Source organism: Cryptomeria japonica, chromosome 8 (genome assembly GCF_030272615.1).
Source record: "Cryptomeria japonica chromosome 8, Sugi_1.0, whole genome shotgun sequence".
Classification (NCBI taxonomy): Eukaryota; Viridiplantae; Streptophyta; class Pinopsida; order Cupressales; family Cupressaceae; genus Cryptomeria; species Cryptomeria japonica.
In genome coordinates this window covers 706,574,674-706,600,946 of record NC_081412.1, presented here as the reverse complement: position 1 = coordinate 706,600,946, position 26,273 = coordinate 706,574,674, and the positions used below count along the sequence as shown (strand labels likewise).

General features: G+C 38.0%; 1 protein-coding gene across 3 annotated transcripts in view; it reads right to left on the bottom strand.

Annotated features, from left to right (window-relative positions):
* Positions 1-2,288: 2,288 nt before the first annotated feature.
* LOC131071300 (uncharacterized) overlaps positions 2,289-26,273 on the bottom strand; it is a 37,494-nt gene continuing 13,509 nt past the window's right edge. For all 3 annotated transcript variants that reach the window (XR_009358669.1, XR_009112495.2, XM_058007096.2), the window contains one exon: positions 2,289-3,412. Coding sequence is in view for 1 of the 3 variants with exons in the window: in XM_058007096.2 (XP_057863079.2) it covers positions 3,383-3,412 (30 nt within the window). In the remaining 2 variants the exon portion in view is untranslated. The remainder of the gene's footprint in view (positions 3,413-26,273) is intronic.

The window sequence follows — 26,273 nt, the reverse complement described above, 5'->3', positions numbered from 1 at the left end:
GTTAGTTTTATTGCTGCCTCTTGGGATCATTATCCCACCAAAACACAAGGGTGGCTTAGAAGTTATTGACCCTAAAACTCAAGGGTCGTGCCTTCCTACAAAATAGATCATCAAAGAGATGGAAGGGGATGAACCTTGGAAAATATTGGTTCATACTTCGGTTTGTCGAGATGCAGCTAATCACAAATGGTAGTCTATTAATTGGGTAGATAAAATTATTATGTCCCCCTTTTTCAAAATGAAGGTCTATTTTCCTTTGCAGACCATTTGGAAGGCTTGGCAACAAATTTGCCATTTTCTTGAGTGGAATGGTTCTTCACTACAGCATGGTTGTAGTTTTGCTTCGTCATCAATTTGGTGGAATAAACTTGTAAATTATCATAATTTAACTTTAGCTATTTGTTTTCATAAACATGCTTATTATTTGTTTAGGAAAGATGTCTGATAGTTTAAAGATATTTGGGATTTTAATTCCCTTGATTGGACTGCATGGCTGAAAATCAAAGAACAATATGGGCTCCATGTCAAGTATAGAGATTTCTTATATTTGTGCAATCATTAGTTCAACCAGAGTTAGCCATGAAATTATGTTCTCCTAAATATTGCATTTTTTTAAAAGACTAAAAATGGATGACTGCTTCTCATTTCCATTATTTTCCGCTTAAGAAAATATATCTTTATTCTCTGCCTCCTTGGAAGATCCTTTCCCGTCTCAACCATAAATGAAAATATAAAATCACTGCTAAAAGGTGGACCAAAATGAGTGCACAAATATAGAAATCCAAAATTGATGTGGATACCCAATTGTTGGCTTGAAAAGTTCTACATCATAAGTTATCCATTGGTAATAGATTAAGATGCATCAAAGTTCAGCTAGCTAACTACTCTTTTTGTTCATGCATTTAAAACATGAAACACATTTTTGAGACTATCCCTCTACTAAAAAGGAATGGAATGGTATCTTTAAAAACTTTTATGCTTATTTTCTTCATAAGTTGATTTGGAAAGGGGCACTCGGCTTTGGTTTGCGTGATGATATCATTGTCAATTCGCTCAAACAAGTTATTTCAAGACATACTTGAAAAAATAAATGTGTTGCTATGTTCTCAAGTAATTATTTTTAAGAAACCGGTATTCTAAAGCTTTACTCTAAAATTAATTTTCAAATCGCTTTTTTGTTTTCATGGCTTCCAGACTTGGCAAAAAAAAATGTTTTGGCAATGACACAACTTCAACTTCAGGATCAAGTTAATCAACTTCAGAACAACTGTAACATGAACTTTTGTAGAGTGCTTCAGCTAAGTAATCCTTATGCCATTTGATGGCTCATCAGTGTATGTAAGAAGTCTCGGTTCTATTGTTAAAATTTGTAATATGTATTCAATTATGAGTCTTTTGTGAGCTGTTATTCTCTTATCTTTTGCTACCTTTTGGTAGCTTATATTATTTGTAAATTTGTTTTGTTCAATACAAAAAAAAATGTAAAGAGATAAATGAATACTTATGTAATAAAAGAGGTTTATATTGTTAAGTTAAAATAAATAAAGAACATATAGAATAGTTGTTAATTTTCACAAGATGAATTTATATAATATAATATTTGTTAAAGACGGGTGTGACGAATGGAACCACCCTTTATTGTTCTAATAAACCTGTGAACACTATTATGTAAGGCAAGGGAACAAGAAAAAGGAATTATTGGGAGAGACTGTAGGAACGAGATTTCAGGTTAGTGAGCATTGAAAAAGGGGACACGCAGCATGTGTCCAACCCAACGTATGGTGTGCACTCGACACTGTCCTGGGGAGGTCTTGTATATTGACACTTGTGTTGAGCATTGTTCCTTGTGGAACCATCACCTGTGTAGAGCAACACAGTGCGCTTATTCCTCCTAGATTGCTCACAAACGAAAGACGCTGAACCAAGGATCCATTCCACAGTCTATTGGTTTTTCTGCACAATACAATAAAGATAAGTATTTTATGGCATTATCAATTGAGTAATGAATTTGTGATGTCATAATTTGTTATCTTCAAATTGAATGAATGAAACCTAACTTGTGATGCTATATTTATTTGTTGTTCTTTTTAATTAAGTGCACTTTGTGGTGCTATATTTATTGCTGCATAGTTAAATCTAAGAAGTAAATTTTATTGCTGCATTTAAATTTTGGAAATTAGTGTGATTACAAAATCAATAACAAGTGTTGTTTTCTACCAGCATTATAGAAAATTATATTAATCACATGGGATGATGTACAGTTGTATCAGACAATTATAGTGTTGTACCTGAATTTGGGAGTGCTGGGGATTCATTTGGAGGCCTCTATCAGCAGCCATGTTGCATAAATTCCATCATTCACCCACTTGCGAGTTAATCCGAGAAAATTTTAATTCTAAAAACTTGTTTGCAGCTTCCATACCAGTATCATAACCAAAACTTGTTTGCAGCTTCCGTACCAGTATCATAACCATTTCCCCATATTGTAACTCAATAACATTGATGTTGTTGTTGGTGCCATATTGGTTGCAATTCAGATCTGAGTGTAGTTTAGGGTTATTTGAGGCTTTTGATGAAATTTCCAACTTCATAGACGTAATCAACATTTATATTACAAGTTACAATTGCTATTACAGTTTGCTTATTTTTTTGAAGATTAGAAAACACCAGAAAATTACAAAGGAAATAATAAGGGACATTACATAGGTATCCCACAGTTTATCTACATCTCTTCTCATATTCTAAATGCTAGCATGAAGTTGATTGTACAACATAGGATGATTAAGGAATTTTGATTCTCGTTTTCCATTTGCCTCAGTTCTATCACCTGCACAATGAAAGCATTTTGTCCACATTCTAGTAACCAGCCACCTGTATCAAACAATTGTAGTGCTGTACCTAAATTTGGGCGTGTTGGGGATTCATTTGGAGGCCTCTATCAGCAGCCATGTTGCATAGATTCCACCATTCACCCACTTGTGAGTTAATCTGGGAAAATTTTAATTCTGAAAACTTGTTTGCAGCTTCCATACCAGTATCAAAACCATTTCCCCATATTGGAACTCAATAACATTGATGTTGTTGTTGGTGCCATAATGATTGCAATTCAGATCTGAGTGTAGTTTAGGGTTATTTGAGGGTTTTGATGAAATTTCCAACTTCATAGACGTAATCAACATTTAGATTACAAGTTACAGTTGCTGTTCCAGTTTGTTTATCTTTTAAAATATTAGAAAACACCAAAAAATTACAAAGGAAATAATAAGGGGACATTACATAGGTATCTCACAGTTTATCTACATCTCTTCTCACATTCTGAATGCTGGCATGAAGTTGATTGTACACAGATGGCTGACATGGGATGTTTAAGTAATTTTGATTCTCATTTTCCATTTGCCTCAAGTTCTATCACCTGCACAATGAAAGCATTTTGTCCACATTTTAGTAACCAGCCACCTACAAAACAAATGCATCCCATCCTATCCCTTTTTCCTAAGAAAAACAATACAGAAGGAATACGAAATCAAAGACAATCAACTTCAACGGGAGATTTATTATTACTTTTGCACCTTGCAGATAAGTAGAAACCTGTATTTTTTAATAGTTGGCCCCTTGGCTAATGTGGTAGCCAATGTGAAATACCTTTGGTGTTGTTTTCATACTCGTGATATGATAATACCTTACCATAGGATAACTATGGAAAACTTCAGTTGAGGCTTGGAACAAACTCACACCAAATTCTTTCAAGCAAATAAAAGAGCAGCAGTGACAAATTTCTTCAAGACTCGAATGGAGGATATTAAATGAGATTAAAAAAACTTGTATTTGAATATAAAAAGGAGATGGAGAAGGGATTCAAGACATGTGACCATATATGTAAGAGAATCATTTCAAATAGTTGAACTAAAGACTACAGTTAATTTCATACCTGATTTGTAATGGACATGAAATTGATTTGACATAGAAAATCGGCCACTCACTCTTTGACCACAATCATATCACAGAAATTAGTACTAATGATCAATTGTACAGCAAGTTTGAACATATTAATCTTTGCAGGAGCTCCTGAAGGAGAGCCTCCAAAGATTAATATGTTCAAAACTGCTGTACAATTAAGTACTGATCCAAAGGAAACTGTGAGTGCCAATTAAGTACTGATCCAAGGGAAACTGTTTTTCTTGCCCCTGCAGGGTTCCAGTGCTTAGTTTCCTTTCGAGCTTCAGTTGGAATTCTTTTCTAATCCTATTTGTAATGTGTGATGTATGGCATGGTAGCTCTTGGAAATATTTTTGCAGTCAACATTTTGGTCATTTTACTAAAGAGTTAAATTTTTATACATTGGTATATTTTTGGAAGTAATCCTGGCTTAACAGCAATCTGATAGCTTATTTGAAATTAATCAGTTTGTTTCAGGATTTTATATCAATAGATAGTGTGATTCTAATAACAAAAAAAATGCAAATATTCTTCAAGGAAGAAATGGATTTTAAAGGCCTAAAAGGCTTAATAAATCCTTCTTTCCAATATACCATGCAAGAGGGATAAAGATACAAGATCGACCTGTAAATGATAGTAATTCAATTCAAGAAAGCTTAAATCTGACATTGCTAATGCAAATATATGTCAAATATGAAATACCCTTCAAAACATACAAAAAGAGTAAAGCTTTAGACTTTAGAGCAAGACCTGAAGACTGGATGATTAAATTTTATACCTGGTGAATTGTAATCAACACCCTGAATTTTCCTTTTTTGGCAGTATGTTAGCTTCAGCCGTAAATGAAATGCATAACAATTTTCAGATTACAATTAACTGAAAGCAAACTGCTGAAATGTGACAAGCCAGCCAAAACCACTTATTTAGTGGGATGCATATACATTACTAGAAATTAAAATTGCATCTTCCACTCGTCCAATAGTGAGCGAGGGGCACATCCACTTATTCAGTAAGAAAACTTTTAAAATACTTAAGTAAATATCAAAATTATGGGCACATCCATCAATGAGAAAGCTTAGACAAATACTGAGAATAAAGCAAGCTCCTTCCACTTATCCAAAGGTGGGTGATTACGATGAACCACTTGTTCAGTGGGGTAAATACGAGCATAATCAAATTCAACTCACTAGCGGTAATACCATCCAGTGTTACAATAATAATTGCTTAGGAAATGGAAATCCCTTCGGTGGTATGACCATCCAAAGCTTACAATCTAAGTCCATATACAAATAAACCCTGAACAACTACTGTGATAGAATGTTAATAGGTTAATAATGCTGATACAAGTGTTGATGTGAAAAATTAACTGTTGGAAAACCCCTAGAGGTACCCAAAATCAAAAAACCAATTCATCCAACCAGAAATAACAACAGTATACCTTAAATAGATGACTGGGAAAGCTGGTACAAGTTTGCAACGGACTGTACGCACATTGTAATAGGTCTGGAACAGCTAGCAACACTTCGGAAAACTTCACCAACTCACTTCCATGTACACCCCAAACTACAACTTCATTGAAAAGGCTCCAAAACCATTCCTAAGCATGTACAAACATCACCAAGACTTCTGAAAGGAGCATATATCAGACTAATAACTAATCAGAATTAACAAAGGTCTGATTTGGGTGCTGATAACAGCAAGCAACACTTACAAAAACTTCACCAACTCACTTCCATGTACACAGCAAACTGCAACTTCATCGAAAACACTCTAAAACCATTCCTAAGAATGTCCAAACATCACCAAAACTTCTGAAAGGAGCATATATCAGACTAATAACTAATCAGAATTAACAAAGGTCTGATTTGGGTGCTGATAACAGCAAGCAACACTTACAAAAACTTCACCAACTCACTTCCATGTACACCGCAAACTGCAACTTCATCAAAAACACTCTAAAACCATTCCTAAGAATGTCCAAACATCACGAAAACTTCTGAAAGGAGCATATATCAGACTGTAATAACTAATCAGAACACAGGTCTGATTTGGGTGCTGATACAGCCCATACATCCCCTAAAAGGTCATTCCAACTCTACTATTATTCTTTTCTCCACTTTGAAAAGGACTACGCCTCAAAACTCCAAACAGGAACATGGCGACATGTTGATGTGTCTTTTGTACACAACCAAACACAGAATAAAATACCTAAAGGTACCTTATCCTCTCTTGAACAAAGTTTCCCGACTGCTGAAGATCTCGCCGAAGGATCAGTCGGAGTAACTCCAAGGTTCTGATATGTAGGTTCTCTACGTGTGGATAAGCTCTTGCGGTATGATGTGATTTTGCTGGAATCACAAGGGGACTTACATTTGACTGCTTGAGCATTTGATCTACTGGAACTCAAGTCCTATCTACTAGTTGGAGGATAAAGAAATGGCAAAAGGTACAGAGTTTAGAGAGTCTACTCTAAGACCTAGAATGCAAGAAGATGGATGAACGACTAGGTGGAGTCCTACTGGGTTGGGTCTCACCATCAGGTTGAACAATTCAACACCAACTCAGTGCGATCTTCTAAGGGATGTTTCAAATATGTCCAAATCTTACACCATCAGATACTGATCACCATTCAAGATAATGTGTGAACAACAGAGGTGTTATAACTCGGGATTAAGCTCGTTCTATGCCAGTTGACCACGCAAGGCACTCTTACAGTCAACAAAAGGCTAGTGGTTTGGACTAGGTGGATTCCACGCGAGTGCATTCAATAAATTCTTTCACTCAATTTAATAATCTATCATCTAAAATGAAGATTCAACAAGAGACCATGCATATTGCAAAGAAACAACACACTTCACCATAACTTCAATGAAAATGGAGTTTATTTACAATCAATGGCAACAATTTCTTGCCTTGTCCTCCTAATCTACTCTAATTGCTATTCTATCAGCTGACTATTCACTATTTCTAACTATTCACCCACTATTAACTATTAGCTTTTACAAAAGTGGAGCCAAGGCTTTATATAGAGAGCCCTTTACAAATTGACGGCTCTGATTGACTTAGAATCAATGGCTAGGATTCCAAGATAGAAACCCTAATTAGGGTTTGTTACAACAAACTTCCTTAGCCAATTAGAAAATTACATTCCAAGGGCGAGGACCAATAAGAAGCAGGGGTAGGTACATCGAAGTTTGTGCCACCTCCAATGAGTCAGGTACATTGAATCTGGACATGCTGAGGTGGACAAATCCGACTGGAAGAATGATGACTGGGATGCCACCTTGTCTAACGCTTGTGACTTGGTTGATCCTCTTTTGTCTTTTGACATGATGAATGATGTACTTCCTTTGTTTGACCAGGCTTCCTTATTGTCAAGTCTTTCTTCTCCGGTAGCACACCTCCGCCTGGAAGTGCTGGCAAAGCCCTTTCTTTGTCATCTTGTGAAAGAATGAAGTCTTGAGGCTAACTTGAACTCCTTGAACACTCCTAGTCTTCCAATGCTTCCAAGCACCTTCAGTCTTCCCTTTTTCCTGTGGAATGTCCTTGATGACAATGGACTGGGAGAGGTCGTCCTTGCCCTGGCCTGGTCTTCTTCTATCTGCAAAACAAACCAAAAGATGATTAAGGATACATAATAAATTTATTTAACATAACAATTTCTACCTTAAATCATCAATAAGAGTTATCAAAAATGAAGTTCGCTTGAAATCCTTCCCAGGGACAGGCCCCATAAAATTTCGCCCTGGACCCTGGCCAAGGACAAGACCTATTTGGGATTTTTGCCCTGGACCCTCTGGAAGGGTCAAGAGCGAAATTCTTGTTTAAGCTCAAATTCCATCATTTTATTGGTTCAAAATGCCTCCAAGACAAGCATATGCTATCTTTCTCTTGTCCAAAGCCTAGGAATCCATGTCTTGACCTTCATCTTGAGCAAGTTAGGTAAAATTGAGAATTTCGCCCTGGACCCTTAGGAAGGGTCAGGAGCGAATTTCTTCCCTTAGCTCAAAATACTCACTTTTTTCACTCACAATCCCCTTTAGGGCATGCCTGTGGTAATATTTAAGCCCAATCTACCTTGATCATGGTCTTGGCCTAGCACAAATTTGAAAGAAAAAGGACATTTTTGTGAATTTCGCCCTGGACCCTGGAAGGGTCAGGAGCGAATTTCTAGTTTTAGGCTTGATCTTAAACTTCCTTTACCTCAAATCATCTTGCAAGGCAAGAATACCTCACTCCACCTTCAACCATGCCACAAGAATCAATGTTTTGGCTTCACCCAAGGAGAAAAAGGTGGATTTGTAGAATTTTGCTCTGGACCATCCGGAAGGGTCAGGAGCGAAATTCATGTTTTGCTTGTTTTCCCTCACTCAACTCCATTCCTCTCATTTTGCCTCTCACCTCTGGATCTACCTCTCAACTTGCTTGACAACATTTACTTGGCCTCAAAATGGCTAAAAGGAGAATTTCGCTAAAAAACATGGCCAGGGACAGGACCTATAAGGGATTTCGCCCTGGACCCTTTGGAAGGGTCAGGAGCGAAATTCATGATTTGGCTCAATTCCTTCAAATTTGATAATCACTAGCAAGTCAAAGTCACACCTAAGGACACTTCCATTCCTAATTCACCTTGAACCACCCTAGACTTACCATAAAATTGAGAGAAAAGAGTGGTTTTGTGAAATTTCACTCTGGACCCTTTGGAAGGGTCAGGAGCGAAATTTCAACTCTAGGCTTGACTCTTCATCTTTTCAACTCCAATCTTCTTTGCAAGGTAAAAATACACCACTCTTCGCCCAAGGAACAAGGTTTGGGGCCTAAACATGGAAGCAAAAGAGGTTTATCTAGAATTTCGCTCTGGACCCTTTGGAAGGGTCAGGAGCGAAATTCTTGTTCTAGGCAAGAACACATCAAAGTCTTTCCAACCATGCCACAAAACTCAAGAATTTGACCATCTTCAAGAAGAAAATATGAGTTTCCAAGAATTTCACTCTGGACCCTTTGGAAGGGTCAAGAGCGAAATTCTAGTTTTAGGACAAAATCTTTCACATTTTTACATCCCATCACTTCAAAAGGCAAAGACATGCTAATCCACTTCCAAATATGTCCAAAGAACTAGAATGTTGGTCTAGACAAGGAAGAAAATGAGGTTTATAGGGAATTTCGCTGGACCATTTGGAAGGGTCAGGAGCGAAATTTCCATTCTTGGACAAAACCCTCACTTTTCAATACTTTCAATCACTTCCTTAGGAAAGAACATATCAAAACCTTCACAACATGCCTTGGAAACTAAGACCTTGGTCTAATCCAGGAAGGAAAGGGTGTCTTCTAAGAATTTCGCTCTGGACCCTTTGGAAGGGTCAGGAGCGAAATTCATATTCTTGATTGATTTCTCACCTCTTTCATCCAATCCATCTTCAAAATTGATCAAACTCACCCTCTTCTTGCCATATTCAAGTCCACTTGCCATCCACTTGGCTCAAAAATCTTCATTTTCAATGCCTTCGGCCAAAATTGAGGGTCAAATGAGGATTTCGCTCTGGACCCTTTGGAAGGGTCAGGAGTGAAATTCTCATTTTGAGCTAATTTCTTACTTCCTTTCTCCTTTTCATGCCTTGGACACACTTTGTTAGGCTTCCTTCCATCATGACCATGCAAATTTTCTCGTTAAGTTGACACATAGCTCAAGATTTTGTGAAAAATAGGGATTTATATGAATTTCGCTTTGGACCCTCTGGAAGGGTCAGGAGCGAAATTCCTATTTGGGCTCAAATCCTGACTTCATTTTCACATTTCTTCACTCCAAATAAGTGTTTTTCCTTCACAAATGCCTGGGAATGAGCTAGTTCATGGCTTTGGGCAATGTAGAGTGTCTTATAGAGGATTTCGCTCTGGACCCTTTGGAAGGGTCAGGAGCAAAATTCTCATTTTAGGCTCAATTCAGCTTCAAACTGACTTGACTTTGTCTTAGACTTGATCCTAGATCCATTTCCTTCCATATCCTTGCAAATTTGCTCAACCATTCAATGACTTAGGTCCTTTGTGAAATTTCACTCTGGACCCTTTGGAAGGGTTAGAAGCGAAATTGAAATTCGCTTTGGACCCTTTGGAAGGGTCAAGAGCGAAATTTGACATTTTAGCCTCTCCGTCAGGATTCTTTTATGGAATATAATGTGGTTTCGGACCTCCAGGAGTTATAATGCAAAATCTAGTTTTTGGAGGATTCTTCAATTTTCCAGACTTAGTCAAATTTCAGGATCAGGATGACATTCCAAACAGCCAAATTTCAGGACATTTGAAGATCACGATGACATTCCAGACTTCATAACTCACAAATTTGACTTAACTCAGACCTTCAAGGATGATATTCACTCACCAAGCTTCATTGACCTCCTCAAACTCAAACAAGACACAATTAGCAACAAGAGCAAAACCTTGTCCTAAGGAAGACTTTCAAAGATGACCCTAACCCAAAGCATCCACTGACTCACCTCTAGCTAAAACAGAGCCTGCTCTCTTAGTGATCCCTCTAGCAACACTCAGCATGCAAAGGCTAATAGACAAAACCCTAAAAGACCTAGAAACAAACCCTAGAAAGCAAAAAAGTAGGGGTCCCCATTTGCAATGGGGCGATGTGTGAATACGTCAACACACAAAAATATCAGCACTACACTTCCTCCTTCCAACACCCTCCTTGCTCAGTATGGCCCAACAAGTACACATGGTACGCCCAGCTCTGATTGTCTCTTCCAACGTCCTCTTAGATGAATGGTCTACAATAATGATTGTGTGGCGCTAAAATAACAAGAAATAATATTTATCAAACCCTTATACTTGCAATGAATTTGTACAGATAGGTTTGGAATGGTATGGCCAGCTTGACTCATGTTAAAGTCACGTACACACCAAAAAAGAAACTCTGCAAACTCAAAGTAAACACCCCAAATCACTGCAAATATCTTTACTTTCTACAACTTCAAATGAATCTTCAACATGCAACACGATGGTGGCCTTTGAATGAAACTCTTATCACAAAAACTCACACCCTTGCTGAGCTATCAACTCAGCAACCTTGTGAAACATGGAAACAACCCCGAAGTGTGGGACCTTGCACAAGGGGGTTGAATCTCCGGAGAAGGCCGGCTTCCTTCTCAATCCGGGTGCAAGTGTTGAACCAACTCAACACTTCAAAACTTACTCCTAAGCCTATCCTCAAACTTGCAGAGGTAAAAGGAAGAGATAAACACTTGAAATAAAAGGAGGTGATGCACCAAGAAGAGTTTGTTCCTCTCCCCACCTGAATGGCACAAAGAATCAACTGAAATACCCAAGCGATGCACAAACTTCAGTTGCATGAGTGACCCAAACGCATGTATGGAGGTTAGAATTTGCCAAGTGTCAAGAGGGGAGAAGGATTCCCACAAGTCACACTCAGAAAAAACAAGTTAACACAGCATATATGGAGAGAAGAGCCACAAAACATACACTTATGATGAAGGTAAGGGAACATACACAGCATGCATAAGTTGAAGGAAGGCAAGAATGTAATTTCAATTCATTCAAAGGCCAAAGGCCAAACTTACAGTTGTAGAAATGCAAAAAATAATTACAAGTCTTCAAGAGAAGAGAAAGAGCATAGGAAAACTCAAGGCAGCAGGGAGAGAACCCTTTACAATGAGGCTTAAAAGCCTTATATAGAAAAATGGTTACAAGAGTGATCATGACCCCTGCATGTCAGTCTGGGAGTGCAGGGAAGTGCATGCCCTTGACTTCAGTACTTGCAAGCAACCTAACCATACCCACAAAAGGCAACCCTAAGAAGGTGGATTGATTGATCTTCCAAAGTCAGAGTATGCAGACATGACATAAGTCACCACAACAAGCATGGCCCCGTACCTCCCCTAATGGAAATCCTGCCAAAAAACATTAAATGCATCCTTGTGGCTCCACAAAAGAAAGTGCATAAGTCACCAGAACTGTCGGAGCATTTAAAGCCTTGAGTGTCAATCACGCCATCCAGAAGTGTCGCCAGTCGGAAAGAAGTTCGGGGACTTCGGAAGCTCGGGCTGCCGAAGTGGGGAAAAAAAGGAAAGAACCTTGGAACCTCAGGGTTCCGAGGTTCCAAGAAGGAGAAAGGTGAGCAGTAGAGAATTTCGGAACCTCGGGGTTCCAGAGTTCCGGAGAACTGGAAAAGGGGGCAAAGGGAAGTGTTGACGTGTTTTTTATGACAACATCTAACACAGAATAAAGTTGCCTAACGGTCACTTCACTCTCTCTTGATCAAAGTACGATTGCATGCTAAGATTGCAAGAAGTTCAAACAACCGACTCCAAGGTTCCTTCAATGCGTGGACGTGACTTAGTTGGCTGATGTGATTGCTGGTAATCCAAGGGGCCTTACGTGTGCATCGTTCTTTCACTTCTTTGTTGTGGCTGGAACTCCATCATCGGATATGGCAATTTTGCGATGCTATTGCTTCAAATGGACTAAAATGAACTGAAAGTAAAGGGGAAAGGGTTAGAAGGATCTAAATCTACTCCTAAGGACAGTGATAACAATGTATAGTGCTCTAGTGGACAAATTTCAAATAAACCAAGCTCTACTTCGCCAAGTTCAACTACAACGCTGCAAGAACTGGTGCAATCTTCTGAGGATATTGAAGGATTTTCAAATCGAGAAAGTGCATTTGAATACCCAAAACGGCGCAATCCAAACGACTGTCCACAACCGAACTTAGCACAAGTTTAGTGGCTCAGGCTAACTTTACACTGCAACTTACAATCAACAAGATACAAAAAGTATGAACCATGGAAATTCATCAGACACCATTACATTCTCCATTGAAATCAAAGCACTTTACTATTTCTAATCCAAGCGAGGAAGGTGAAACCATGAAAGCTTTGAAAAAATAATTGAAGTGGACACCATCAAAGAACAATGTTTCACTATTATTTTCTCAAAAACTTATCGCAACAATTTCATACAAAGCTCCCTCCCCTTTACAAATGAGGGGGGTCACCCCTTATATAGGCTTCAAGCCCTGGCTACATGCAAAACCCTAATTAGGGTTTTCCCTAAAAGATTCTCCACTCAAGATGCAACAAGGTGGGAATCTCCAATTAATAACCCATCATGCCCATATACAATTAATTCAAAAGTACCCAAAATAGCATCCATTGCGCATTAAATGCACCACCTCCTTCAAATTCACCCAACATGCGTTGAATATTCATCCACGCAAAAATCACCCCATTATGTCATAAATGCTCCATCATTTCCACATGCGGCGGTTGCATGCAAAAGGAATCTGCCATAAATTCAACATGCAATGACCAGGTTGCCATTTGGTCAAATATTCCGGCAATGAATGCGCCACCACATTGCCATGCGTTCAATAGATCCTCGCCATGCAAATGGACTCTGCCATCGTATATCCGCTCCTGCACATCTGGAATTGTTGGAGGAAAATTCAATTCAGGAAGAATTTTCTTGAAGTCTCTTCAACTTTCCTTGCTCAAAGAAGGTTTTTCATCAATTCTGCACATTTCCTATTTTTTAGGAAAATTTCCAAATTAGGGTTCCGCGGTCCAAGAGAGAGAAAATTCTCCTACGAATCCAAATCTATAAAACTTTTGAAATTTGGATGTGATTTGATGCTCGAGAATGGATTTTTCAATTTTTTCCCTAGAGGGGAAATTTCTTGTTCAGTTCATCCCTGAGTCCTTCCTTGCCTTAGAAATTTTATGTTCAATTCATCCTTGGGTGTATTTCTTCCTTGCTTGGAATTTTGTCCTAAAGGAAGGAATTTCCAACACTTAGCCAAATTTTCACCTTTTTCAAGAACTCTATCATAAAGGAAGGAATTTCCAACACTTAGCCAAATTTTCACCTTTTTCAGGAACTTTGTCATGAAGGAAGGAATTTCCAACACTTAGTCAATTTTTCACCTTTCCTGGAATTATGTCCTGAAGGAAGGAATTTCCATTACTTTGTGAATTGTCCATGTCTCCTTTTCAACATCCCTATTTTTTGGGGATCCTCCTAAAATTTAGGAGCCAGGTTCATTGGATGAAGAATTTCACCCCGATTCTGAATCTATAAAATTTTCCACACTTGGTCGAGATTTGGTGTCTAAAAATAGCATATTCAAAAATTTGCCCGAGAAGAATTATGCGTTTTATTCTTCCTTGACTCCTTGGATTCTATGCCTTAGGCAAAATTTCAATTTTTTAGCTTGGGTGAAATTTTCACCATGCCAAGGATTCATGAATTTTCTTTCTGTGAATGGCTTCATGAATTTAGCGCCCCAGCCCAGACCTGGGCGCATTTTGGCTCTTTCCATGGAGAGGTGGATTTTTGCACTTGTGAATGACTTCATGAATTCAGCGCCCCAGCCCAGAACTGGGCGCATTTTGGCTCTGTCCATGGAGAGGTGGATTATTGCACTTGTGAATGGCATCTTCAATTCAGCGCCCCAGCCCAGACTTGGGCGCATTTTGGCTCTGTCCATGGAGAGGTGGATTATTGCACTTGTGAATGGCATCTTCAATTCAGCGCCCCAGCCCAGTCTTGGGCGCATTTTCACCACGTTCATGGATTCATGGATTTTTCCATCATTTCAAGCTCTTCGTCAGGATATATATATGAAATATAACATTTAAGTATAAGTTTTCTTATACTTTAAGTTATATTTCATATATATTGTCAGGATGTTTGAGAGTGGTTTCAGGTCCATAGGAATCATAATGCAAATTCTGGATTTTGGAAGATCTTCCAAATTTCCAGACTTAGTCAAATTTCAGGCCATTTTCGGATCAGGATGACATTGGTGGATTGATGTGAATTTCTGGACTTGGATGATTTTGCATGCTTTCCTCTTCTGGAATAGGAGTTCCAAACTTAACCAAATCTTGACCACTCTCTGTGCCTTCTGACTTTTCCGGATTTAGAAATGGTCTTCAAGAACGCTTAGTCTTCAGCGTCTTTGGAGATATTCAGCTTTCAATGTTTTCCTGTGAAGATCCTGCCAAAAATAGATTTTCCCAAATAGTAAGTGTTTCAAAATGTCAAGGTTTGGGCAAAATAGGTCACAAAAGCACTTACTAAAAATAGAAACTTACTAAAAATAGAACTTACTAAAAATAGTAAGTTTATTTTTTGGCAAAATTAGACCAATCCGAGACTTAGTAAAATCACTAAAAAATAGGAACTTTCTAAAAATAGAAAGTTGCTCTGTTTTGGCTCAAATTTTAGTGGGAGGTTCCTTGAAGGGTCTTGATTCCACTTGTATGTTCATCTTTCTCGAAACCCTAACAGGAACCCCTAAAATCTAGGACAGAAGGCAAAAAACCCTAAAATTCACAAAACGAATCCCAGACTTAGCCGAATTTGCTCAAACGAAAGGTAGACTTGACCAATATGATCCGCGAACACCTGCAAAGCAAAGATACTGACGAGGCTGCTGCGAAAAGGCCACAAAAACGCAAGCCAGAAAACTGGGAGGGCCTAAAAAGAAGGGGGTCCCCATTTGCAATGGGGCGATGTGTGAAAACGTCACAACAAGAAGGAACTTCGAAACCTCGGGGTTCTAGAGTTCCGGGGGAACTAGAGAGAAAAGGCAAGGAGGGAAGGAACTTCAGAATCTCGGGGTTTCGGAGTTCCAGAGAAAACAAAGAAAGGCTAAGGAACTTCGGAACCTCGGGGTTCCAGAGTTCCGGGGAAGAGAGAGAAGAGGAGGGAACTTCGTAACCTCAGGGTTCCAAAGTTTCGGAGAAGACAAGGGAAAGAAACTTTGGAACCTCGAAGTTCCGAAGTTCCAGGGAACTGGCAAGGGAAAGGCGGAACTGAGCAAAGGAACTTCGGAACCTCGAGATTCCAGAGTTCCGGGGAAGGGAAAAAGAAAAGAAAGGAACTTCGAAACCTCGGGGTTCCGGAGTTCCGGGGAAGGGAAGAAGAAAAGAAAGGAACTTAAGAACCTCAAGGTTCCGGAGTTCTAGAGAAGGAAAAGCGAGATAAGGCAAAAAGAAGGAACTTCGGAACCTTGGGGTTCCAGAGTTCTGAGGAAGGAAGAAAAGGCCAAGGGAGGAACCTCCTCCGGACAAGGCAACACTTCACACTTCATGATTCTTCTGCTTTCTTTTTTATCAACTAGGGCAGTGTTGGTCCATAGATCATATCTCTGATCGGTTCTTACTGATGGACCAAGAGTGTCACAAAATGACAACATTTTTGGCGATTTCTGTGGGATGCTTGCCTGCTAAGCATATAGATCAGTAGCCTGTGTAATCCATTGGGCGCAGAGTCACAACTACAAAAAAAAAGAAAACTCTCTCCTCTGTAACCTACAAAGGATCAAGATAAGCCATTCTGAAGGAGAACAGCCTGTGCTCGTGCACTTCTTGGAAAACAAGAAACCTAACTTATATTTACATTGTTACAATAAGAGGCAACTGATTTCTTTTGCCTCTGTCAAAGAGGAACCTTTTGAAGAAGCTGACCCCCCCTTATACCATTGTTACATTCACCATCTAGCTGCAATGGTTGAAATCTCTTGTATGCATGCATTAGATCACACATACTACTCATGTGGTGAAAGAACACTTCACCATTTACCTTGCCACCATAGGGAAGCCATAGAAAATAGCCACCTGAGACATTCGGGGATGCATGAAGCATACACATGGTAGCAAGGGGGGAGTTTTTTAGAGGTCAGCTAGCATCAAAAGAACTACTCCATGCAAAAGAGAAGGCATCTGTTTAATACAAGGGGGCATCATTTTTTCCACAATAGCCGACCTCTTGGCATGAGTTGAAACCAAAAGAAAAGGCCTCGAACTCACATGGTGATGAAAAGTATACCATATCTTTGTCTTGGCCAGCACAAGGGGGCTCTTCAGACACATCAAATTGGAAACTTTGAAGCTCGGGTATACTGTCAAGTTGAGCAACCAGAAGACTATCGGCATTTTCTTTGCAACTTTAAACTTTAATCTGAAAACTGAAAGATATGAGAATGCAACAACTGAATTGAAAAGGATTCAACATCAAAAGCACAACACACAAGACACAAGGTTTTACATGGAAACCCAATGTGGGAAAACCATGGTGAGAAATACCACTAGGATCTACCGTCCAAATCTGGACTCACAGTTGAAAATCCTTTACAAATATTTTAGGGTGACCAACCCAAGGAATCACCAAATTCCTTTTGCTAAGAGCACCAACTCTAAACTCTTATCAGAGCACTAACTCTACAATCTGAATATCAACTCAAATATGATTTTTAAGTCAATTACAAACTGAACAATAGCCAAAGTTCTTATTCTGAGTTCAAAAATATTATAAGTGTTATTCTTTCAATCTGAATATTAAACATTCTAAACTCTCTGCATTGGACCATACAGAAAACACATAAATGTTGATCGAAATATCTGTGTTCTAAATAAATCTGCACAAAAGAATGTATTGACTCTGCATATGATCTGTACTGAATGATATTCTGTGTTCAATCAATTCGAACTGACAAAAATCTGAAAACTGTGAACAAAGATCTTCAACCCACCAATACTTTGTTAAATCAAACAACTATATCAGATACAAATTGAGAAATATCAAAATGGTACATTAATTTCAAATGCTTGCAAAATGAAACAGCTATACCATTGGCTTGACAAAACCCTCCTCAATCTGCCGTCAAGTTCTGTTCTTCAATATGAGTGCATGGTTCCAATACTCGTTGCTGTGATCAGAATGTCTTCACTGTATTTATCTTGTCATGAAAGTATAGACTTTTTCATCATATCAAAACCTCTCAACGTTTTTCATATATTTTTTTTCTCTTCAAAATTTGCTCACCCTTCTTATAGCTTCAAATGATGATCAAGCAATAAATAAGAATGACTGTTGTGACAGTTGGTAACTGTTATGAGAACAGTTATAATTATGTGTTAATTATAATTTAACAATTAACTGTCTATATTCAAAGAATTTCAAACTGCTTGTAAAATTTGTCATAATTTATTTTAACTTAAACAAACTAAAGGTAGTTCGATTAGATGTTTAGAAGTTAAAACCATCTCCAACTAATTCCACTTTATAAAAACATCACAAAAATCAGTCTGCTACCAATGCCATGCATAGTTTTAAAGCTCGTGGACTCGCCACGGACTCGCGAGTCCATGGGAGCCACGAGTCCATCTGAAAGAGTCGCGAGTCTTTCAGGTGGACTCGCGCGACCCAAAAAAAAAGTCATGCAAGCTTTAAAATTGAGTTTTTAAAAAAAAAACTGCCTTCATTTGGCATATCTGAGGGAGCGAAAATTTAAAAAAAAATAACACCCGACGCCTTTATAAAATAATAAAAGTATTTTTGGCCTCGCGGGGCACTGCCCCTCGACCCCGCCCTGTATCGCGACAGGGAACACACAAGGGGCACTGCCCCTTGACCCCAACTTAACCCCCGTCGAAAAATATAGGGGGAAATTGCGCCAATGGAAGTAGGGAAAATTTAACCTCCGAGTCTGATTAGGCTCCATATAAAAGCATAATTAGCATTGAAGAAATCTTGGTATTATACATTTTAGAGTTGAAAGTTTGAAACTATGAGTATGTGACATGTGTAATGTTTCAATTATGGCTCTTATGTTCTCTAAATGCATTAATTTCTTTATGTTGTTTTGTAAAACTACAGTTTTTTATTTTGCCGAGTCTTTCACGAGTCCGAGTCCAAGTCCAAATTTTTGGTTTGCCGAGTCCGTGGCGAGTCCGAGTTTTTCAACTATGATGCCATGTGTAATAAGCAGACACCAAATATTACTCAGAATAATACATACTTGGCAATTCTGAAACAATTGAAGCCGTAAACTGAACCTGAGCGAACATGAAATAAATGATGATACTGCTGGAGATACAAATTACGGACTACATTCTCATCTGATGTTACTTCTGAAGATACATACGATAATCACAACAGATCTGGAAATAATCAAAGTATGGTACAGCAAAATAGAGACTTCAACTTGATTTATATGAAATCTGGAATAGCAAATATATTTGACATCAATGGCAATTCTGATTTCCAGATTTCACTAACAATCCCTCCACTAAATTGGGCTCCTATTTTTAAGGCTAACTTGTCATAGTTTGGAAGCATGATTTACTCTCAATTTGTCATAAAATGACATAGCAATTTGTCATAAATCCTTGCATAGCAACTTGTCATGGTTCTTTGCATAGAAATATGTCATAATTTTTGACATAGAAATGTGTCATAATTTGTCATAATCATGCCTTTTTTGAATTCAATTGCCACTTTCGAATCTTTCATGCCAATTTCATATCCTCCTCAATTTGCCTATAAATTGAGCCCATTTCTTCATCTTTTTCAACCACAATTTGAGTAACCTTATGCTGTTAATTTCATCTCATTTTGCTATCCAATTGCTTTCAAGTCAATAGCATCTTGTAGGTGAGATCCACATGTATCCATTTGAAGGAGAAAGAATAACAATGGAGGTCAATGAAGGAGATTTCTACAATATGGTTTGCATTTAGTTTGAATATCTTGTCTTCATCCCTTTGTTGATTGAATTAGGATTTGATTTCATAAGCTTGCTAGGTTTTGTGGTTGCCTAATTGTATGCTTTTGATGCTTATTCCTATTTTCCTAGTTACAAAAGCAATTTAATTTCGTTAATACTCATTCATGGAAGATAAAAGTCAGATTTTTGTGTAGGGTTATTATAGTGGTATCACAACCACTTTTTTTGCCAGCTTGTGGGTGCAAATGTGATGCAAATTTATCAGTGAAAAACTGATCAAGAAATCAGGTATTACCAAAGGGAAAAGAGAAAGGAAGAGACCATGAGCGATAGGAATAAGGAAATCAACCTCCACGAGGTCATTAGAAATGAAAACAGAGAGCTGGCCAAAGAATTTCATTCCACAATTAGTGATTCTACGGCAGAGATTGTGAGGAATTTAAAAAGGAATGAATCAACAATAGTGCTGACAGAACTAATCCAAATGGTGCTAAAGGAAGTCACTCAGCCAATGTTGGGGTTTTAGTCAATCCATCAACTATAATATTCAAAGCCAATTTTTTGCTGAGAGAAGAAGAGGATCCATTTGAGGAAGAGCAGAAAGTACCACCAAGACTTGAGGATGATATGCCAAGCTATCATGCTGAATATAGTGCCCTGAACCCAACCATCTATCATGACATGTCATTCATGGAGTATTAGCTATGAAAACTAGGAATGATCATCCTACAAGAAGGAAGATATCAGGATCAGTCAAGGCGATATATACAACAGCAGTTGGGAAAGATCACTATACCCACCTATGATGTATCTAATGGGGTCACAACTACAATTGGTTGCAGAAATTGGATACCCGATTCTCCTTAAACCCTATGTATCAAGAGAAAGAAACCAAGTTTGCTACACTTTACCTAGAGGGTGTGGCTCGTGAGTGGTGGCACCATGGCATTGTGACCCAAGGACATGGCTCAATCACTACCAAAGAGGAGTTCAGCCAAAGATTGATGAGGAGGTTTGACATAAAAGATCCAGAGATTTATTTCAACGAGTTAACACAATTGAGGCAAGAGAGCACAGTTGAGCACCATGGGGCAAAATTTCAGAGGCTATCAATGATGGTTGTAAGATGTGATAGAGAGGAGACTCAGTTCTTTTTGCAAAGGATCTATCTGAACCACTTAAGGGTTTGGTAAGGGTATTTAATCTAAATTCCTTGCAAGAGGCCATCAGGGAAGCCCTAAATTGAAGGATTCAATGATAAAAAACAAATCATACTCCAAGAATGCACTACCAATTCAGCATAATAAACCTCCTCATAAGAGTTTCCCTCAACCTAAGGCACTATCCCCAAAACCAAACAAGGTTATGGAATCTAAGAATGAACTTCGAAGGAAAAATTTAAAAACTATGCTTCACATGTAAAGAGCCATGGCAGCCAAGTCACAGATGTTTGGGAAAAGGACAGATCACTACATTGAGGTGGTTTCGATGATGATTCTAAGGCAAGAGAATTTGGACTTGAGGTGGAGTGTGAGGATCAAGAAGGTGAGCATTGATGTGGCAAACTTGCAGCACTTTTAGGAGCACCTAAATAACACCCTCTTTGGGTAAGCGAAGTCCTATAGGGGCATGAGGTAATAGTTTTGATTGATAGTCGGACAACAACTTCATTGATGAGGGATAGGTGGCTAAGAAGGTTTCGAGGACTAAAGACTTTGAGGGGTTCAATGTTACAATGGTTGATGGGTTTACTATTCTATGTAGTCAACGGATTCAATTGTTGGTGTTGACTCTACGTGGGCAAAATATGTGATATGACTTCAATGTTATTGGCATTGGTGAGATGGATTTGGTATTGGGAGTGCAATGGTTACACTCACTTGGTGAGTACACACAAAATTATCAGACTTTCCAATTGAATTCAAATCCAATGGGAAGGAGGTAGTTCTTTATGGCCTCTCCAATGAGGTTCTCATGATGGTTTCACCAAAGAGGATGCAAAGAGCTTTTTGTAGAGACCAAGTGGCTTGGGTAATAGAATTCTTGATTATAGATATAGGCTCGTCCAAGGATGGGAGGTCTTATCATATTGGCATTCAATCCATCTTGGATAAACATAGAAAGGTGTTCAATGAAATCTATCTAGGTTTACTACTAAATAGGGGTTTCCATCATGTGATTGAGCTATAGGAAGGAGCAAAACCTGTAATCACTACACTATATCATTATCCTAGGAGGTACAAGGAGGAGATTAAGAAGATGGTACTTTGAGGATGTGCATTGACTATAGACCCCTCAACAAAAAGAAAATGAAGAATTGCTACCCCATACCCATGATTGATGAGTAGATAGATGAGCTTCATGGTGCAGTGTACTTCAAAATCAATTTTTGGTCATGTAACCATCAAATTAAGGTTAGAGATGAGGATGTGTACAACACAACTTTCCAATATTACTATGGGCATTATGAGTTCTTGGTCATGCTATTTGGGTCAACTAATGCACCTGCCACCTTCAAATCATGTATGAATCAAGTACCTATTTACAATTGAAGAAATTTGTATTAGTTTTCTTTGATGATATCTTGATTTACAATATAGCATTGGAGGGTCACTTGAAGCACATGAATAAGGTGCTTTGCATACAAGAGCAACATTCATTCTACACCAAAGCATTAAAATATGATTTTGTTTTGACGAAAGTATTCTATTTGGGACATAAGATTAGTGCCCAAGGGGTTAGCAAGTGTAAGGTATTGAAATCAGGACTTCAGCAACTATGTTAATAAAGCCAATAATTTCATGGGATCACCTCACATTAGGGAGGAGATTGAATTTGATTGATCCAACTCTAAAAGGATTGAATAAAGATCAAATTAATTCCTTCCTTTGTTTGCGTTGAATTGTATTTGAAATAGGTTTGAATTGCAATGCTAGATCTAGGACAAACAATGAGATTTTGGCATAAAATAATAGTAACAGTAAGTTCCAGATGTCATGCAGAGCTGTAAAGTTGAATCTGAGAATGGGAAATGGATCAGAACCAATGGCATAAAAATTAGGCTGAATTGTCAGGACCAGGAGGTGTGGGGCGACCTGGTCCTAAGAATATTGAATGCAAACAAATTGAATCTTTTCTAGATCAGAAGGACGCATGGAATCTCCTATCGAAAGCTCATTAGAATATCGAATGTTTGTTGATGGGGCTTTGCCTTAGGTCAAACCCCAGTTTAGAAATTAACCTTGAAATTAAAATAGTAATTGAACTTGGAAATAGAATTGAATTGAAGTAGAATGCTTTCCTTTTGAGGGAAAGGCTAGATCTGAAAATACTTGAAATTGAACTTGATACCTTGACGAAACTTGCTATAATCCTTGTACAAGGGTTTAGGATGTGTAATGTCCCCTAATGGGAATTCCCTTGATTTAGTCCTGAAACAACAATTCTGACTTAAAGTGAGAATTGTAATGCATTTCTAAATATAATTTCATTGATTCTATAGACATTTTTTCTATAATATTTAAATCATAATGCTAAGAATAATTTTGGAAGATGGGGACTTATCTTGATAGCCTCCTCTGATTTGTGCTCATCATAAATATAGTAATATCTCTCCCCAAAATCTGATCATAAATGTGGCTTTGTCTTCCTCCAATTTTCTGCTTTATAGCAATATATGCTTCCCTTCATGATATTAACACTCTTCATATATTTTGATATAAATCTGAATTACGTTTCATATCTGCAAAATCTTCTCTGATATAAATTTTCCTTTCTATATCTGCAAGATCTTTATATTTACATATCTTCTACATTAACATCCTCCTTAATATCTGTATGAACTTCTTGTTATACAAGTAGATCTGATATAGCATTACTTTTCATACATCTACTTATATATTTAATTCTTTGTATATTCATTTTGCATACTTTTCTTTAATGTTTACTCTTCACATATTTCCCTACTACACCTTTGAAACTGCTATAATTCTGATCACTAGTCTGATACCAAGTGATCATAATCTCGTCCTTAAAATCTTTCATATGCACTTCAGAATTAATCTTCTACATAATGTATTAACTTCTTGTGTGTATTTCCCCTTATGAACTAACTTGGTAAGTTGGGACAATTATCTAGAATCCCATTCTTACTCTATCAAGTGATTGCAATTTAAACCAAGTGAAGGATATTGCACAAATTATCAACTGTTATTTCCTACAAAGTATGCCAGATTGATATAGAATTGATAGCAACATCTGATATACAATTATGAGATATACTATAAATGAGATTACTTAATTACTTATCGTGATAAAGGAAAGATGCTGGTCTGATGTACGATATGCTGGTCTGATGTACGATATGCCTCCACAGAAACACGTTTCCCCCTCCCTGGCCCAAGTCCCCCCATCCCTGAAACCCATCCCCAAAACTTTGTCCCCCCATCTCCAACGGCCGTATATGCAATGGCTTAATCTGTCTGATATATCAATTTCTTATACAAAAGCATATGTATTGCTAACAGCGATACGATACTGTTCCAGATCGATAATTAAATGCCCCCCTGAACACCGTTGTTATTAAATTTGCTTGCTGCCGTAACACTTATCCAAATCGCATATAGCTCTTTCGAATCACTTCAGATGAATGGATGATGGGTTCTGGCACTTGATAATTTTGGCCTTTGGCCTTCCCACGAACTTCTTCAAATCTGGGAATAAAGAATAAATACCCATTCCACGATGCCCATTTGTGAGGATATGATATCCCTTTAATATGTGATGAGAGGTTGTGACGGTGAGGATATGATAGCTCTTTCGAATCACTTCAGATGAATGGATGATGGGTTCTGGCACTCGATAATTTTGGCCTTTGGCCTTCCCACCAACTTCTTCAAATCTGGGAATAAAGAATAAATACCCATTCCACGATGCCCATTTGCGAGGATATGATATCCCTTTAATATGTGATGAGAGGTTGTGACGGTGAGGAGATAAAGCCTTTCTTCAATCGTGACCCTTCATAAATGCCTAATTGCACCCTTAGTTATGGATTATTAGCATATACATCTTTAATTAGATCTCTCCATAAACTGCATGATAAGGCGTTGGTCTCTAATTCGATGATAAGTGGTTATCATCGTGTTTCTTCATGATTAATTATCGATCATTAACATAACAATATTCTTTGTTGATTACTAACAAATGAAAGATTATTGTTTGTCTACCATAATTCGAGGTGCTGGAGATGATTTGATAAATCGAAGGATTAGTCTTCTATGGATTGGTCCCCAAGCTCTTCATGCCTGAACCGAAAATAATCATATTTGATTCTTCGAAGCATTCTTATCATTGATTCTTCTCTCAATTACCAATTCTTCCCTAAAATGCCCAGGTCCTGGTCCTGGTTCATGCCCGGTCCTGGTCCGAGCCTTGTTCGACCTGGGTCCCACCCGGGTCCTGCCCAAGCGGCTGGGTTCCCTATGGGTCCTGGCCGCCTGGGCAGGACCCAGGTGGGACCCAGGTTGAACCAGGGAGGACTCGGGTGTAACGTCCTAGGGTTATTGTGACACTATCCAAACTTCACTGACCTTTCAACACAGCAAACTACAACCGACAGATATTATTCCCCCTAGATTCACATAGCTAGATTGCAACTTAAATTAATTATAAAGGAACAGATAAATAAATGAGGACAACTTAATTGTTTTATCATTTTCTCTGGAATAACAGAATTACAACTATTTGTTGCTCTGCAGATCCAAAGTTAGACCAAGTATGGAAACCTTTACAGTACTCTAAAAAATTGTAATGAGATGTATGAACAGTCTCCTAGCTGAGCTGGATGATACCTTGTATGGATTCCCTGGTCTGAAATATTTTCTACTGTCCTCAATTGCCTAGCTGAGTGTAAACAAGGGGTTATTGAATGTGCTTGCCTCAGGTATGAGGGTGATGATTTTTCTTTGGGTGTGGTGCTGGATAGATTTGATAGGCCAACCTTATGAAATTGGTTTCTCTCATTCAAAACAACTAGTCTAAAGTTGGCTCGATTATTGATGGACTAGGAACAGTGAACATTTATAATTTTGATGTTTGAAGTTTGAACATATATATATATAAAATTAAAATATATATATATATATATATATATATGTACGGACGAACCCGTACCCGTACCCAAGAAGAAAAAAAAATTTGCCGAATCCTCTAATCCATACCCGAATCCGAACCTGAATCCAAACCGGAACCGGTAACTTAGATTCTTCTTAATCATTATTTTTGAGCCCTAATCGATCTTCATATTAGGTGTTAGTTTGCCTCCTTGTATGTAATTGTTTAATGGCCATTCAATATAGAGTCGTTGTTTATCTACTAATCACTTGGTAGACCCTTTTTTTATATATGATTTCTACGTAGCTGGTTATATTGCCAAGCATGAGTATGATCAATGGTATTAACACCGTCTTTGCCGATCCTATACTTTGTCTTCAGAATATTGAGGATGACTGGCAATGGTGTTGTTAAGCTATGTATTATTGATATTTATGATCACCAATGCACATTGATTAGTATTAGTGTTGCTTGTTCCTTCTGATGAGAAGTTTAAAACTTTAATTTAAACTTATCTAATTGTTTATTCATTTAGCTATCTTTAGACTAATCGTTATTGATTAACCGTTATATCCTAAACACAGCTTTCTCACTTTAACAATTATTTGTTATTGTTGTTCCTTGCCTATGTCTAGTTCATGGGTTTAGATGGGGACATCACAAGATATCATGTAGAATGTCTTCA